Below are 18,545 nucleotides of genomic sequence, written 5' to 3'. Positions count from 1 at the left end.
CATCCTCAAAGAATTCAAAAATTTATCAAACATGATTTCCCAAAACCACGTTGACTCTACCTGATTGTATTATGATTTTCTAAATATTCTGCCAACACCTCTTTAATAATGGATTCTAGCATTTTGCCAATGACAAACGTTAGACTAAGTGGACCATAGTTTCCTCCTTTCTTGAACAGAGATGTTGTATTTGGGCTTTTCCAATCTGCTGGGATTTCCAAAATCTAGGGAATTTTGGTAGATTACAACCAGTGCACCCACAATCATACATGACCTGGATGTGGTTTGTTTAACTTTGGAAAGATTTGGCAGGAGCTTTGCAGCTTGTGACATATCCTGTTAGTTAGATTTTATTCTGTACAGTTGAGCTCAAATATTTTTCCCCCACAGTAACTTGACGGTAGTAAGATCTAGTAATGATGGAGAGGGCATCTTGGACCTCAGTGAATGGCAAGACCCCAATAGTCTATCTCCTTGAGGAGGAGGGTGAATTGGACATGTATCAGATGCAGAGAGAAATAGGGTAAGAAAGATTGCATTGTGTGAGGGTGAGGGATGTGGAAATCAAAAAAAATTATTTTTAAATTTGACATTTTAACATCTCCCAAGAACAATTTACAACCTGAAGGAATGCAAGACTTGCATTGTTCATTTTTGGACTAAAGAGGTTGATTGGCATTGCATTAATGATCATATTGTTTAAAAAAATACTGGCTGTTAGTTACCAGCCGTTAATCACGTCAAACTCGTCACAGTGAGTTATGTACAAATTCAGCACTGTCCTTAAAAATAACAGGAAGCCAGAGGCAGTTTGCAATATTTGTGAAGTGAACAGCAGAGCAGCATAAATCAGCCAGCAAGTTCGTGATTTGCAAATCATTGTACATTACTTAATCATGTGAAAGTGCTGGTCGATTTGCACATTAATAACTGCATACTTAGGAGGAGATGGTGGCTCAATGGTAATGTCAATAAACTAGTAATCCAAAAGGCCAGGTTAATGCCCTGGAGACATTGGTTTGAATCCCACTATGGCAGCAGATGGAATTTAAATTCAATGAATAAATTTGGAATAGAAAGCTAGTCTCAGTAGTGGTGACTATGAAACTATCATCGATTGTTGTAAAAACCTATCTGGTTCACTAATGTCCTTTAGAGAAATAGCCATCCTTCTCTGAACTTCAGACCACAGCAATATGGTTGACTCTCAACTGCCCTCTGAAATGGCCTAGCAAAGCACTCATTTTGAGGGCAATTAGAGATGAGCAACAAATGCTGGCCTTAATTCTGGAGAACATCGTGGCAAGCTTGATTGTGTTTGCCCACCATCCACTAGAGATAAAAACAAAAAAACTGCGGATGCTGGAAATCCAAAACAAAAACAGAATTACCTGGAAAAACTCAGCAGGTCTGGCAGCATCGGCGGAGAAGAAAAGAGTTGACGTTTCGAGTCCTCATGACCCTTCGACAGAAGGGTCATGAGGACTCGAAACGTCAACTCTTTTCTTCTCCGCCGATGCTGCCAGACCTGCTGAGTTTTTCCAGGTAATTCTGTTTTTGTTTTATCCACTAGAGATAGTCGTGTAATGATCAGGAGAAAGAATTCAGCTCAGTGAATTTATTTATTCTGTCCTTGTTTTTCTAATATAAGAATACTCCAGCCAATTGTAGCACCTCTGCTTCGTTTCTTACTGAATTTGATTAACTCAACACAGGCTGGAAATCAATTCTGGGACTCCATGGTTTGTATAGTTCAGAGAAGACTTTGTGTGAGCCATTAGAACAGTTCCATTTCTTGAAGCCAATAAGTCATAATGACTAAACTCTTAGAAAACATCCGACAAGATAAACATATTTGTGTTGCACTATCTTCCTTTCTCCTGCATGTATGCATTGAAAGCCTGACTTCTGTACCTAGAATAATTCTGTACCATTGATTGCTTGGAAAATTTACTGTATTATGCTAGATTGTGACCCTTTAAACACACTTTGCTTTCTAGTTTGTGAGATTCTTGAGGTTTTATGACATATTTTGGTAGGCATTCTAGTTAACACTGTTGCAGCGTCATACGTAACAGAAAAATGGAAGGCAAAACTGATTTAACAACAAAGCAGTAATACATTGAATTTTTCTTTTTTGTAGGTCAAATGATAAAATCTATGCACCTCTTTTGTGACTGCTACAGTAAAGAACAGTTCTAGAAGGAATTGCTGCTATTGGGAATGCTATATATACAATGCCAAAGATGTGAAAGTGTATTTAAAGCTGTGTCTTTTTATTGCAAATCAGCACATTCTACTACAAACTACTTTGCTTTGCCCTGTTTCTTTAAAGGTAATGTAGAAAAACCCATGATTGTAAAACAAATTATAAGTAAACTTGCTATATATTTAAACTCAGTAAAGATTATCTTACCAATTACATAAGCTTGTTGTATTTTAATACTTAGATTTGGAAAGCTTCCCAGAGGTCAAGAGGCTGAGAACCAATGACACCCACATCCCATAAATGAATAAATTTTAAAAACATCAAAAGGCTGTTCCAGTGCTAATGATTGTGGTTCAAATTAATAATCTCAAACTATCCATAGCTTTAAGGACCCACTTTAGAAACGAGTGTGCAATCTCTGCTGACATTCCAGTGCAACATTAAGGGAGTGTTGTTGTGTCAGAGGTGTCATCTATAGGATAAGATGTTTAAGGCCCTTCTATTTTCTCATTTCTTTGCTGTGTGCAAACTAGGTATTTCATTTCCCTACATTACTTTATTCGCTATAAGTGTACGTCATTCTTTTGTTAAAAGTTTCTGCCGAACTGAGCTTAGCTGATGCAAGCTCACTTTTTCCAAACTTTCTTGTTTCTGACGACATGATGTGGATTTTTTTTTTTGTGGGATATGGGTGTTGCTTGCAAGGTCAACATTTGTTGCCCATCCTTAATTACCACTTGAAGGTGGCAGTGAGCCACCCACCTTGAACCACTGCAGTCCATCTGGTGCAGGTTCTTGGACAGTGAAGTTAGGAAGTTCCAGGATTTTGGCCCGGCAATAAGTGAAGGAACAGCGATATAGATCCAAGTCAGGATGGCATGTGGCTTAACATACAAATTAGGTGCAGTTGGCCACCCAGCCTGCTCCGCCATTCAATAAGATCATAGCGGCTGATCTAATCTTAACCTCAACTCTACATTCCTACCTACCCCTGATAACCTTTCACCCCCTTGCTTATCAAGAACCTGGAATTGTCTTCCTCAAAAGGCAGTTGAGGCAAAGTCTCTCAACCCTCCGAAAGAAAAAAAATTCTGTCTTTAATGGGTGACCCCTAGTTCTAGATTCTCCCACAAGAGGAAATACCCTGTCAAGACCTCTCAGGATCTTGTGTTTCAATCAAGTTACCTCTTACTCTTCTAAACTCTAGCGGATACAAGCCTAGCCTGTCCAACCTTTCCTCATGGCTTGGAGGGGAACCTGCAGGTGGCGGTGTTCCTATTTGCTATCCTTGTTCTAGGTGGTAGAGATTGGAAGGTGCTGTTGTCACGAAAATGGACACTATGACAGTGAGTTACCTACAATTTAAATTAATTAAAAGAAGAACTGTTTAAAAAAAAATACAAGACCCTAATCAACAAATGCCTGATACTGTAAAGTGACCCACTTTCTGGAAAATTCTTCTGAGAGAACTTGGAATTTCACACCTAAAGAGGTGTCAAAGCCCACTTCAAACAGAGACACTTGAAACGAAAATGCAAAAGGCTGGACTTCAATCTGCTATGTTTGTGCAGACAATGGAAACTCTTTTCCCAGCCAGTTATATCTCATCAGGTATCCAAAAACCCATCTCCTGTCGATCTATATCTTGAAATATGTTAAAAAAATTGAGCAAAAGCAATATGGACTGTTGATGTTAAGACATGCCTATTTCCCCCTCCTGGAAATACACAAGGAAAATGAGTTAAAATTGGCTGAAGACCAGTGTTTTGAGAGTGAAGCAATAAGAAACACCAAACTAATTCATTCACCTCTGCAGAGACAGACAACGAGCAGGAAGAAACAGGACAGCCTCCTCAGTCACCCCTGCAGAGACAAGTAGGTCACCTCAAGTATCTCCAACAGACTGCAAAATCAACAAGAACAGCATTCTACCAGAATCATCTAACTTAATGGCTCAAACAAGCCAAAGACATATTCATATTTGGACTCATGTTTTAGTCAAATATGAAAGTTAAAACTAAAACTTACTCTTTGACTCAACAGAACCTGGTTGGATTAAAAAGTAAACATATTTGGATTGGGAAAAGGAATTCATGGAAAGAATTTTAATCAAACCTTTGTTGCTGGTAACCAAAGGGGTTGAATAAAAAGGGAGCCAGCTCATTTCTCCTCACCTGGTCATAACACTGTCAAAGGACTCTTGGTGAGTTGCTGCAGTGTATCTTTAATATGGTACACGCTACTGCCACTGTGTCGGCGGTGGATGGGCTGTTGATCAAGCGGGCTGCTTTGTCCTGGGTGGTATCACGAGCTGCTTGAGTGTTGTACCTTCATTCATCTATGTGAAGTATTCCACCACACTCCTGACTTGTGCTTTCAACTGTTTTCAAATCAATTACTGCTTTAACTAAGAACAGAGTGGCACTAGGTAAATCACTACTTGTGAGAGCTAGTACAGACACATGCTGAATGGCCTCCTGTGCTGTAACAATTGTGATTATTTTAAACAAATGATTGCTGAAATTGAGGAACTTAAGGATGAAGTCCATTAACCCAGCAAGATCCTAGACAATCTTACCATTAGTGGGGATTATGTAGCTGTAAACTTTGTTGCCAGTGGTAGGACAACGGGATTTACATAGGGCTGGAGTCAAAGGAAAAGATTGGAATATTGAATTTATGGGTTTCAGAAACTAAGGGTCTGAAGTAGCACTGTCATGAAAATATAATAATTCTCTATTGTAAAGGTAGGTTAATAGTGGAGTTTGGATAGTTTCTCTGTGTATGGGTGGGATTTAATAGAATTGGAGACAGCTGGTCAGGAGGCTGAGTTATCAAAAAGAAGCTAGGTTTGAAATGCTAAATACATGAAGTGTGAGGAAAATTTGCATTTTTAGATAAATTGGGATAGTTTGAATTTTAAAGAGATAGTAGAATGTTACTCCTAGCTAGAAGGTTACAGAAAATATAACAGTATCTTTCTCATAATATAAATCTTTCCATAAATTTCCAAAGACATATCGGAACAATGGAATTTGCATTAAAAAGGGAGAAACGTGTTAGATCTCAGCATTCCTTCTCCTCTGACACCACCTCATCTTTATACAAGAGTGAAAAGCCTCTAGCCTCTGTACATCAAGTTGCTATCTACAGGAACCGAAGTTGAGAAAACTCACCCTGCCCAGGGACATTCAAAGTATCATGCTCCTTTGCCTAGGTCTGTTTAAATCTTTGTTTTTACTGTTGTCTTAACGAAGGTGTAACGGTGAGCCAGATTAATTAGGGGTTTTAGGAGTTATTATAGTACATAGGTCTACAGATTACTACTATGTGCTTGAAATCTTTTTTGTTAATAAATATTTAATTTAGTTTTCTAAAAACCTCAAGTCATGGTACACATCTCGAAATAAAGTTGTGACCGCGTCATCAAGTTTCCCTCGTGGATTTGATCCATGACATCATAACAGGCACCACGGGTAATTCTGCAGATTTAAAAAGGTGGAAGCTCATCCAACCCTTCAGATACACCTAAGTGGTGGATGAGGAAGAGAGGATTAAGGATAGATTTTGGGGGCTCTGCAAGTAATTGGGAAGGAAGAAGAAGCCATTGGGGGAGATGCATTGCCTACAGTCAGATAGGTAAGAATGAAACCCATCCAACAGCAGTCCTACAAAACTAGATATTGGCAAAAGATGAATTATTGAGCATAATCTCTCATGCTTACAGGATAGTGTTTATATCTTTAGGTTGGACATTTAGCACTGAGTAGACGTGGACAGTTGGGCATAGAACTAAGGGGTGTCACTGTTTTAAGGACTTAAATGGTAGGCAGGCAGCAGGTTGGTGCAGTAAATTAAGATTAATAGCTGAGAATATGCCTTTTATAATTGGCATGGCTTTTCTTATGCATGCATAATAAATCGGATTAAAAACAAACCCTGCACTTTTCGGATAACAATCCAATTTCCTCTTGAATGCTTAGATTGAACCTGTCTTCACCACACTTTCGGCAATGCATTCCAGATCCTAACCACTCACTGCATAACTACACCCAGGTCCCTCTGCACCCCTTATTTTATATTGTCTCTTTGCATTCTTCTCACCAAAATGCATTGCTTCACATGTCTCAGCATTAAATTTCATCTGCCACTTGTCTGCCCATTTCAACAATCTGACCATGTCCTTTTGAAGTTCTACACTATCCTCCTTGCAGTTCACAGTGCTTCCAAGTTTTGTATCATCTGTAAATGTTAAAATTGTGCCCTGTACACCATGGTCTCAGTCATCTGTATGAGGAAGAGCAAGGGTCCCAACACCAAAGCCTGGGAAACTCCACTGTAAACTTTCCTTCAGTGTGAAAACATCCATTAATCACTATTGTTTCATGTCACTCAGCCAATTTTTTATTTATGTCACCACTGTCCCTTTTATTCCATGAGCGATAAGTTTGCCCATAAGTCTGTTGTGCGGCACTTTATCAAATGCCTTCTGGAAGTCAATATTTACCAAATCAACATTATCCTCATCAACCTGTTACCTCAGCAATTAAATCACAAAATATTGATAATGTATGGAACATTGTGTAATGAGAATTTTCTAAAAGCCTTACATTGAATCATTTCCCCTGACCTCTTACTACTCATCTTTGGGGTTTACTTTTTCCATTCCCATAACTATAAATAATACGCACACATTATTTGTAGAAAACAAAAATTAATCTAAGAAAATTCTATCATCAAGATGTTAGGTATAGTATGGTTGCTGCCCTTCGAGGTAAGAAACAAATTACATGAGTAATTGCTTGACAATACAGAACACGAGTATTGCTGGGGGCATTGTTGAAGCTTTACATCTTGCACTCATTAGGACAGATGCAAGAATGCTAAATTTCAAAGAGAACAACAATTTATACTGCATGAGAATATGGGTGCTGATTAGTCAGCTCTGATTGCTTGAGATGATACCATAGCGAAAGTACCAGGCAGTGGCACATGGAGGACAACAGTCCACTGGTGCAGCACAAGCAAGCTGATGAAGACTGGGTCCAAATGCAGAAGCTGAGAATATGGAAAGATATAGTTACTGTAGCTGTTTCTGTTAATTGAAGATAACATTGGTGGATCTACCCCATCCAGACTGAGTTGAGCAGGTTCTGCAGACATGTGCCATTTTTGGAGCAGATCATGCCGTGGAACTCGGATTGGTTGTGTGCTGCTGAGGATCAGACTAGCTCCTAGAGGGAGAGGAGCTGAAAATCATAAAGACAGAGATTGAAAGTATGATTACCAAAATCTGGGTGGATGGCTGAGCCAATAAGATCCATCTTAGTTATATCTGCTACTTAGTGCCCGTCATAGTTTATATTTGATCACACTTTACCTGTTAACATGTTAATTCTGGATGTTTGGGGTATAGAATTTAGTGTTTGCTTTGTTGGATTTTATATAGTAAAAATTGTTTTAAACAGTAGAATCCTGTGGTTTTATTGTTCTAGTAAATAACTGGGATTTCAGATTTTTGTCTACGTCAAAAGAAGTTACAGCCTTTACAGAGATCATAACAATAGCAACATGATAAGCCCTGCTTAAAGAGAATATTGTTAGTTATTTCCTCTACCCATTGAAATAACAGGAATTCCTATTTTGTGGAGTTTGATTTAGTAAGGAACCTCTTAAAAGTTAATTATTGGCATAAGGATTTTTCCCTCAAATCATTGTACTGTTGCAAAACTAACAGTAACTCCAAGTCTTTACAGAATACTGTTAACATAAAAAGTCACAAATTTATGCAAGAATAATTTTTATTGCTGTTGTGTATTTAACGTGATAAATACTTATTATACTATTCAATAAGGTTTTATTAGGAAACCATTTATTTGTAATCAGTTTCTAAAGTGCACATTTGACTACTGCCAATAGAAAAACAAGGAAATGGAACAGCATTTCATCTAAATGTACAATGATTCTGTATATTTGTCTCTTATATGCAAGGTAAAACCACATTTCCATTCAAACAGTAATATACAGTTGAAGGAAATAGGCTAGACTAAGAGATAACAGCTACTTGCTAATTCTTAAGCCAATGCTACAATTCTTTTTAAATAAAGGAAACATTTATTTCCTTTATATTAACTATTCTTGAATTGCAGATGTTTCTAAATGCAAGAAAACAAATATACAGAGTATTTGGCTTTTAAATAACCACATTTTACATTTACTTACAGGAATTCATTTGCCCAAGATTCTGCTTCATGCCAGCACCAAGAATACTTTTCTGTACTTGGGCGACTGTCCATAATAGAAGCAGTTTCCTTCCATGGAGGCTTTAAACACTGATCCCTGTTTATTTGAACAGTTATTACCTGAGGTGCTCATGCACCAGCAAATACAGTTAATACAGCTGATACCAAATGCAGTATGGCTGAGGAAGTCATTAAAAGATCTTTTACTTTTAGACTATACATTACTTTTATTTCATGGCTAGAGATTACCACAATGTTCCCATTATGTGGCATACAAGGCATAGGTTAAGTGCTTCAAAACGTCAGACGTACATACATTATATACAAACCAAATAGATTAACTGCTGATTGTTTAAGGAAAGTAGTGATATTGAGGTCAGTGAGTATTGGTGTCACCAATGCATCTCTTATACCGTCCTCATATGATGTAGTGTCACTATAACCTCTGATGTGTTCTCATTTTCATTCAACTTGCAAACCAGTCTAAAAATCCTCAAGAATGATATGCTGTCAATCCAGGCAATGTAAACTAGTAGCAGAAATTCAATTTTTCATGCTTCAGTACAGTATCAGTCCACCCTTTATGGAAAGTTGAAAGACAGGTACCCTGACCTGCATTACATTAACCACAATGGTCCATGGTGCATAGTAGATTCAGCAATAATGGAGCACCAGTTCAATATTATCATATCAACAGTTTAAAGTGCAAATGTTTTTAATCATGGAGCAAAGCACACCATCAGTGAGAAGGAAAAACTTTTTCAGGTTTCTAAGAGAAACTCTCCAAGATGTAAAAGATGAGCTCCATCACAACTGACCCTTCACTCAGCTGACAAGCTCCACCATGGATTATGGGGACCAAAGCACTGTCCAGGTCATTCACATACTGTGAAGGAAGGGGCTGTCCATTACTACCAGCTTGATATCCAACCTGAATAAGTAAATGAAGACCATGAAAGTAGATTGGACACTTTGTAAATGGAAAAAAAATTTCAATTCTAGTTAGTCATGAGCACCAATAATTAGAAGAGCACAAGGTCAATACACTACATTTTAAAAAAATACTCACAAGTTTAGCTGTAACATTACATTGTGTAAAGTTGACAATTTTTGAATATCCAACAATTGCAATCAGAATAAGACAAGTAAGTAGTTTTTGAAACCATCTAATGATACCCAGAGTGTGACAGGAAGGCACAGTGTGTACAAACATAAAAAAACAGCAGCAAATGGTGGGGGGGAGATGGTAAAACGGCAACATTAATGGCCCTTTACTTAAATGCATGTAGTATTTGGAACAAAATGAATGAATTAACGGCACAAATAGAGGGTAATGGGTATGCTCTTACAGACATTACGGAGACCTGGTTACAAGGAGATCAAAGCTAAATATTCAGGGGTATGTGGCTTTTTGAAAGGACAGGCAGGAAGGAAAGGTGCTGGGGTAGCTTTATTAGTACGAGATGGAATAAGTACGCTAGCAAGAAAGGATCTTTGATCGGGTGGAGGTAAGAAATAACAAGGAGCAGACAACACTGATGGGAGTAATCTATAGGTACCCTGACAGTAGCTATACTGTGGGACAAGGAATAAATCAGGAGATAATAAGAGCATGTAAAAAAGGGATTAATCATGGGTGACTCTGATCTTCATGTAGACTGGGAAAATCAAATTGGCAGAGGTAGACACGAGCAAGAATTCATGTGTATTCGGGGCAGTTTCCTAGAACAATATGTTGAATCCAACCAGGGATCAGGCTATTTTGGATCTGGTTATGTGTAATAAGGCAAGTTTAATAAATGATCTCAAAGTAAAGGATCCCCTAGAAAACAGTGACTATAATATGGTAAAATTTAGCATTCAGTTTGAGTGTGAGAAACTTGGGTCGGAAACAACAGTGCTAAATTTAAATAAGAATAATTACAATGGAATGAGGGCAGAGTTGGCTGGAGTGGACTGGGAAAGCAGTTTAGCAGAAAAGACGGTTGATGAACAATGGCAGACGTTTAAGAAAGTAGCTCATGACCTCAACAAAGATATATCCCAGTGAGGAAGGAGGATTCAAGAAAGGAGGTAAACCAACCATGGTTAACCAAGGAAGTTAAGGACAGATTCAAATTGAAAGAAAAAACATAATGTGGCAAAGATTAGTGGTAAGTCAGAGGATTGGAAAAGTTTTAAAAGCCAACAAAAGCTGACCAAAAAATAAAGAGGGAAAAAATAAACTTTGAGGGTAAACTAGCAAGTAATAAAAAAACAGATAGTAAGAGCTTCTTTAAATATATAAAAAGATAGAGGTCAAAGTGAACATAGGCCCCTTAAAAGAATGAAGTTGGGGAAATAATAATGGGGAACCAGGAAATGGCAGAGGAGTTGAATAAATACTTTGCTTCAGTCTTCATGGTAGAAGATAGTAATAGTGTTCCAAAAACATTAAATAATCAAGGGGCAAAAGGGGGAAGGAAATAAATACAATAACTATCACTAGAGAAAAAATATTAGGGAAACCTATGGGGCTAAAGGCTGATAAGTCCCCGGACCTGATGGGTCACATCCTAGGATATTAAAGGAAGTAGCTACAGAGATAGTGGATGCACTGGTAGTAATCTTCCAAGAACCCTTAGATTCTGGAAAGGTCCCAGAGGATTGGAGAACAGCCAATGTAACACTTTTATTCAAAAAGGGAGGGGAGACAAAAAAAGTTAACTATAGGCCAGTTAGCTTAACATCTGTCATTGGGAAAATGTTGGGGTCTATTATAAAGGATGTGATAGCAGAGCATTTAGAAATACATACTCTAATCAAGCAGAGTCGGCACGGCTTCATCAAGGGGAAATCATGCCTAACAAATTTATTAGAATTCTTTGAGGAGGTAACAAGCAAGATAGATAAGGGGAAACCAGTAGATGTAATATATTTGGGTTTCCAAAAGGAGTTCCATAAGGTACCACACATAAAGCTACTTAATAAGATAAGAGCCCATGGTGTAGGGGGTAATATATTAGCATGGATAAAGAATTGGCTAACTAATAGAAGACCGACTTGGGGATAAGGGGGGCATTTTCAGTATGGCAACCTGAGAAGTGCCACTGGGGCCTCAATTATTTACAATATATATTAATGACTTAGATGAGGGAAGTCTATGGACTATCGGCAAGTTTGCGGATGACACAAAAATAGGTAGGAATGCAAGTGGTGAGGATGTCACAAGGAGTCTACAGAAGGATATAGACAGGTTAAGTGAGTGGGCAAAAATTTCTCAGATGGAATATAATATGGGAAAAATGTGAGGTTATGCAATTTGGCAGGAAGAACAGAGGAGCTGAATATTATTTAAATGAAGAAAGATTGCAGAAGGTTGCAGCACAGAAGGATTTGGGAATCCTTGTGCATGAATCCCAAAAAGCTAACACACAAGTTCAACTGGTAATAGGGAAAGCAAATAGAACGTTGGTCTTTATTTCAAAGGGAATGAAGTATAAAAATAGGTAAGTCTTGCTAAAACTATACAAGGCACTAGTTAGACCACACCCAGAATACTGTGAACATTTTTGGTCCCCTTATCTAAGGAAAGATATACTGGCATTAAGGTAGTCCAGAGAAGGTTCACTAGGTTGATCCCAGGTATGGAGGGATTTTCTTATGAGGAGAGGTTAAGTTGGTTGGGCTTGTACTGATTGGAGTATTGAAACATAAGATTCTTAGGGAGCTTGACAATGTAGTTGCTGAGAGGTTGTTTCCCCTTGTGGAGAGTCTAAGACCAGAGAGCATATCTCAGAGTAAGGGGACACCCATTTAAAACAGAGATGAGGAGGAATTTCTTCTCTGAGGATTATCAATCTGTGGAATTCTTTACTGCAGAGGGCTGTAAAGGTTGGGTTAAGTATATTCAAGGCTGAGATAGACAAATTTTTAATCAGTAAGGGAACCAAGGGTTATGGGGAAAAGGCAGGAAAGCGGAGCTGAGGATTATCAGATCAGCCATGACCTCATTGAATGGCAGGGCAGACTCGATGGGCCGAATGGCCTACTTCTGCTCCTATGTCTTATAGTCCACTTCATCATTTAATTTGACATTCGGGGTCAGTCTGATCTCCTTTCTGCCTTGATACTGCATCTAAATCCCTCTATTTAGTGTTGTATCAGGCAGCAGTAATTCCTTGAAGTGTGCTGAACTCTGCTTCCTTAGTTATTTTCCATAATCTCAACTGGTTCTCCACATCATCATCTTTCCATTTTTCTTCTATTTTCTAACTCCACGTCATTGCCACTTTCCATGGTTCATTTAAACTTACTAAGAGAGGGAAGACAAAACTCAGTGCCATATTTGTTTCCGTCTCTAAACTCTAATCATGAAAAGATCAGAAGCATTAATCACAATTTGGACAGTGCTTTATGCAGATTTATAGTTTATGGATCTACATCAACATTCTAGCTTTTTTGGAAGTGAAGACTACATTATTAATTAAAGCTTACTTTGTTTGGATATAATATTTAGTCTCAGGTACCTGGTCTGAATCAAGTGTGACGCGGAGACCCAGTTTTGCCTTCCCATCTTCTTTCAGCAGCTTAAGATGGGGACATAACGCTAAGCAAAACGCCTTAGCCACATTCTCTGTAAGTTTGCTATGATCAGCTGGGTCACTTAGACCACTGGGTTGGTCCTCGCTCTGCAGGAAGAACACCTTAAAACAGAAAAAGATTATTTAAGTTTAATGTCTTTTTACAAACCAATAAACAATTGTGTGACTGGAATTCATAAACTGTGACAATCTGCATTTATGCAGTGCCTTCAGCAGAGTAAAACATTACAAGATGCTTCAAAGAAGCGTTCTGACACCAAGCCACGTAAGGAGATATAAAAGTTTAATAAAAATGGTAGGTTTTAAGGAGTGTCTTAAAGGGGGAGTGTGTGCCAGACAGGTTTAGGAAGGAAATTCTGGCACTTAGTGCCAAGGTAACTGAAGGCACAGCCGTCATTGATGCAGCAATAAAAATCTGTATGTGCAAGAAGCCAGAACTGGAGGCTCACAGAGATCTTGGGAGGGCTGGAGGATAGCAATGGGGCAAGATTATGGAGGGATTTGAACAAAGGATGAGTGTTTTATTATTAGCAACATAAAATTGCAAGATACTCCCCTTCAGGAAAATTAAATACCTATCAGCAACTCACCCAACTGTGATGTCATTGCAAGCACTACCCTACAGCAAATTAGTGAAATCCAAATGCCATCATATTCTAGAGATGAATGCCTTCAATGACACTTCAAGGGAACATAAGAAATAGGAGCAGGAGAAGACCATGCCACTGATCAAGCCGGCTCCACCATTCAATACAATCAGGGCTGAGCCGGGGCTTCAACACTTTCACATCGGTTCCACATGTCCCTGGATTCCCCAAGACACCAAAAATCTGTCTATTTCAGCCTTTAGTATATTCAATGATGGTGCTTCCACAACCCTCTGCGTAGAGAGTTCCAAAGATTCACAACCCTCAGTGAAAAAAATTCTCATCTCAGTCCTAAATGATTGTCCCCTTATCCAGAGACTGTGCCACTTACAAGAACAAAGACACATTTTAGACATCGCTGTAGCAATGAGTTTCATTATTCAGGAAATGGATCAAAATCCTGTGTCATACCCTGCTTTTGTGAGTATCACTGTAGAGTATCCAATCAATATGCATCCAGGCAGGACGGTTTCTTATTCCTCTCTTCTTGATGCGTACACCAAGAGCAAACTCAGAAATTCATGATGTTGAGACAGTAGAACACTTCACTCTGTACATTAGCAACTCTCTTCACAGTAAATACTGAAACCAAAGGACTTTAGGCAAACCTTGACACACAAGCTAATCTATTTCAAAACAAAGTTTATGGCACAAAATATTCAACTTACTTAATAAGCTCATGCAATTTGCACTCTAAACATCTACAGAAGAAACCATACGCCCTCCCCAAATCACCACATATGCTAATCTCCACAATGGAAAATCTTTCCACCATCATTTCTAGGAAGCATAAAGGCTGAAATCCTGCCTCTGCTACTTATATTCAGGAGTGTCTCCAAGCTCTTCAGGGCAGGTAAAAGAAAGTGTAAGAATCAATCTTCCCTTTATGGCATGATGGAAAGCTCCCAGGAGTACTTACCTACAGCAGGTTCATTCACGTGTAAATTAAAATAGAGACAGGACCACTAAAGGATGCACTTTATGCATCCTTTAACTCATGGGTAAGGACAATGAAATGGCAGAAATATTGAATAATTACTTTGTCTCAATATTTCCCTGGGAGACTAACAAGGTGGATATAACATTTGAGTAAGAGATCAAAACTAATATCAAGACATTTAGGATACTAAGGAAGGAAATAATAGGTAAATTAAACAAACTCATACAGTAAGATAAGTGTGCATCAATGCACACAGAACAAATCCAGGGAACTGTAGCAAAAACAGAAAATGCTGGAAAAACTCAGTAGGTCTAGTAGCATCTGCAGAGAGAAAAACAGAGTTAACGCTTCGAGTCCGTATGACTTCTTCAGAGCTAAACAGAAGTAAAATGTGATGAAATTTATACTGTTTGTGGGGGGGGGGGGGGCGTTGGAGATGGAGTAGGTAAAGCTGGATAGAAGGCCAGCAAGAAGTGGAGGTAAAGGAGAGATTGACAAAGATGTCATGAACAAAAAGACAAAGGGGTATTAATGGTACTGGCTAAAGGAGGTGCTGATGGTGGCATTAAGGTAAGAAAGAATATGATAATAGGACAAGGTTAAGCACTTTGGAAAGAACAACATGAACAAGTGACAGGTGGCCCTTGGGGTGGGATGGGGGGAGGGGACAGTGGTGGGAAAAAAAGATAGAAAATAGGATAAAAGGTGGGGATAAAACAACGAAGAAAAAGAAAAAGGTGCTGACTAGTTGAACCAAAACAGAGCGAAGGACAGTGGCCACTTTGTCCTCCCCTAAAGAAAAGATGCAAAAGGAGATGATGCCCATCCCAAGATGCCCATCAAATTAATGCACAACAATGATGCTGACTAGAAACAACGTGCTTAAATATATTTTTGTTACCTCTGTCCATCTGATGACCTTGCCATTTGTTTTGAATTCTGACCCATGAAATATCTTCACACTTGCAATTTCATCCATGGATTTTCCATCAATTGGACTGACAACACTATCAAATGCATTGATAATTTAGTAAATTACAATCAGAAACACAAGCACCTTTATTGTAAAACTATTCTGAAATCCTGTCATATTTTGAAAACAAGCACCTGATTTTCTAGATTATTAAGAGGGCTGTTCTCCCCACTTGAGTAACTGCACACGAATAGCAAGTACAAATTAGATCAAAAGACAAACAATGGTGACACTCAAATACAACATGGCATTCGAATAAGCCGATTCCATGCCAGTTTAAAACAACAATACCAATGAACAGCATTGTAAAGTGACTTTTGTCTATATTTTCACTTTCCAGAAATGTGCAGTAAACTCATACAGGGAGAAGGGTATGAGGTTTACAGCCAATGTTCCCTCTAAGCCGAGTGGCATCCCCAAAGTCCCCACACAGGCAACAGACAAGCCGACACGTTCAAATTATCACTCATAAGTGGCCACGCACTTAAATAAATTGCCGCACACTAAAAAAAGAGGTAACTTTGTTTATAGCTCTTCAGCATTAATTTCCTATTGCAGTCATTGATATTCTGCCAAACTAGTATACGCAAATCCCTGATCATTCTCATATTGAGAAGCTGCTTTACTAGTTTTACTTCACAAATTATAAATTTCAAGTTATTCTAGTTTCCCCTTCCTGCCTAGTATTTTAAAACCAAATGTTACCCCTTGTTGATATTTTTGTCATCTTCTGTCCACTGGATGTGAACATGTTCCTGTGGTTCTTCTGCATCAGTTTTGCCACATGTTATTGTAAAATCTTTCATCTCTCGTAGTGCCTGTCGCAGAGAATCCATTGTTTCAGCTGAGATCTGTACCATCATACCATCTGAAAATACGGTATCAAAGTAACATTTGTTTACACCAAGCGCTCAAAAATTACAGATCTTCAACAATGTTTTGAATACCATACAAATTTGCATGTTTTTCTACCAAATGTAGAACACAATCCAGTAGTAAAACTGCAACCCATAGGAAGTGTTGGACAGTTAAGAAATCATTCAGATTATTTTTCCAGAACAGTACAAAAGTGTTTGTTTTTAGAAAGAGTATAAACTTATTAATGGTGGTGACGCTGGGGGGAACTCCAGACGTGACCGTGCCCGATTTAAATTTCCAGGAAGACAGGAGCGCAGCAAAAGCAACTGCGCGCCCGCCAACCTGTCAAAGGCCAATTGAGGCCATTGACTGGGTCAATTAAGTAATTGAAAGACCGGCCCGCCCAACCTCAAGGGTGGCAGGCAGGCCAGGAGCCTGAGCGGGCTGTAGAAAAAACATGAAACCTCATCCACAGGCAGGATGAGGTTTCATGTAAGCTTTAAAAAAAATTTTAATAAAGATTTTGTAAAAATTATGGACATGTCCCAACTCATGTGACATTGTCACATGTGGGGACATGTAAGTGAAATTTTATTTTTCCGTTTTTGAGTTTAGTACATTTAGAGCCGATCTCCCTGAGGCTACACTGAGGCTCAGGAGATGAGTGCGCTCTTTCATGCGCATGCGCGAATGAGCTCACTCTTGATTTTGGGATTTCCCCCCACCACCCACACAGGGAGCGCATGGCGCTTCTGTGCGGATGTCACACTAGGCGGACCTTAATTGGCCCGTAAAATGGCGCCGCGCTGCCAATCGGAAGCACGCCCATACATATCCACCCATTAACATTAGGGGGGGGGGGGGAAATTCAGCCCTTGGTGTCCATGTGTAAACAAAGATGGGATGGTAAATCAAGAACTACAATACAGAGCTTTCACTTTTTAACTGCACAACTGGAATTAACCCTAGGTCTATACCATAACACACTGGGGCTCCAACATAGTTCTTAAAGCACTGTATCACATTTGAAATGGAGGGGTGAAACTGAATTGTACCAAAAATAAAGTTTCTATACTGGATAAGACATTAATAGCTAGAAGTGATCTTTTCCTTTCAGTACCATTACCTTCTACAATACTAGACTTGGCCAGGTAGCCAGAAGATGATTTCAGCGCACCACTGAACACAAAGAAGCTGGCTCCCGTGACTGCAAAACATAATTACAGAAAATTTGTCACTTACACTAACTGTGGATCATTCTAATATGTATTCACTGCAATCAAGAGTTATGCATGACAATAATTTTCTTATGCACATACACATATAAACACACACACATACGTATACACGCGCGCGCACACGCAGGCGTACACACACATGCGGGTGTACACACGCATGTATACAAACACGCGCGCGTACACACATATACGCACACTCGCACATACGCACATAAACGTGCATATATACGCACATATACGCGCATACATATGCACACGCGCATACACATGTATATATACGCACATATACGCGCATACATATGCACACGCGCATACACATGTATATATACGCACATATACGCGCATACATATGCACACGCGCATACACATGTATATATACGCACATATACGCGCATACATATGCACACGCGCATACACATGTATATATACGCACATATACGCGCATACATATGCACACGCGCATACACATGTATATATACGCACATATACGCTCATACAAATTGCACACGCGCATAACACATGTATCTAGTACGCACTATACGCGCATACATATGCACAACGCCGATACACATGTATATATACCCACATAATACGCGCATACATATGCAACACTGCGCATACACATGTTATATAGACGCACAATATACCGCATGACACTGATGACACGACGCGCATACACATGTATATATAAAACGCCCATATACGCTGCATACATATGCACAGCGGCGACATACACATGTATAGTATACCACATTAACGCGCATACAGATGCACACGAGCCAGACACATGGTATATATACGCACATATACGCGCATACATATGCACACGCGCATACAACATGTAATATACGCACA

The 18,545-nt window shown here is 39.0% G+C and overlaps 2 protein-coding genes across 16 annotated transcripts in view; one reads left to right on the top strand and one right to left on the bottom strand.

Annotated features, from left to right (window-relative positions):
• The window catches only part of cc2d1b (coiled-coil and C2 domain containing 1B), a 79,481-nt gene extending 70,818 nt beyond the window's left edge, over nucleotides 1-8,663 (top strand). For 7 of the 13 annotated variants that reach the window (XR_005945515.1, XR_005945514.1, XR_005945510.1 and 4 more), the window contains one exon: nucleotides 2,144-2,422. The gene's annotated coding sequence lies outside the window, so the exon portion shown is untranslated. Of the gene's footprint in view, nucleotides 1-390; nucleotides 524-2,143; nucleotides 2,423-2,450; nucleotides 2,536-5,224; nucleotides 5,427-8,433 lie in introns of those variants that run through there. The other 6 variants (XR_005945511.1, XR_005945512.1, XR_005945509.1 and 3 more) reach the window with 4 other exon arrangements.
• Nucleotides 8,065-18,545, bottom strand: part of LOC121289224 (zinc finger FYVE domain-containing protein 9-like) — a 299,382-nt gene continuing 288,901 nt past the window's right edge. For all 3 annotated transcript variants that reach the window (XM_041208437.1, XM_041208438.1, XM_041208439.1), the window contains 5 exons: nucleotides 17,579-17,659; nucleotides 16,300-16,462; nucleotides 15,523-15,628; nucleotides 12,960-13,136; nucleotides 8,065-9,382 (listed from right to left, as the gene is read on the bottom strand). In XM_041208437.1, the coding sequence (XP_041064371.1) occupies nucleotides 9,221-9,382; nucleotides 12,960-13,136; nucleotides 15,523-15,628; nucleotides 16,300-16,462; nucleotides 17,579-17,659 (689 nt within the window). In that variant the 3' untranslated portion in view covers nucleotides 8,065-9,220. The remainder of the gene's footprint in view (nucleotides 9,383-12,959; nucleotides 13,137-15,522; nucleotides 15,629-16,299; nucleotides 16,463-17,578; nucleotides 17,660-18,545) is intronic.

Source organism: Carcharodon carcharias, chromosome 16 (assembly GCF_017639515.1).
Source record: "Carcharodon carcharias isolate sCarCar2 chromosome 16, sCarCar2.pri, whole genome shotgun sequence".
Lineage (NCBI taxonomy): Eukaryota > Metazoa > Chordata > Chondrichthyes > Lamniformes > Lamnidae > Carcharodon > Carcharodon carcharias.
Note: the sequence above shows the minus strand (reverse complement) of the source record. Positions and strands in the feature narration are given on the sequence as shown.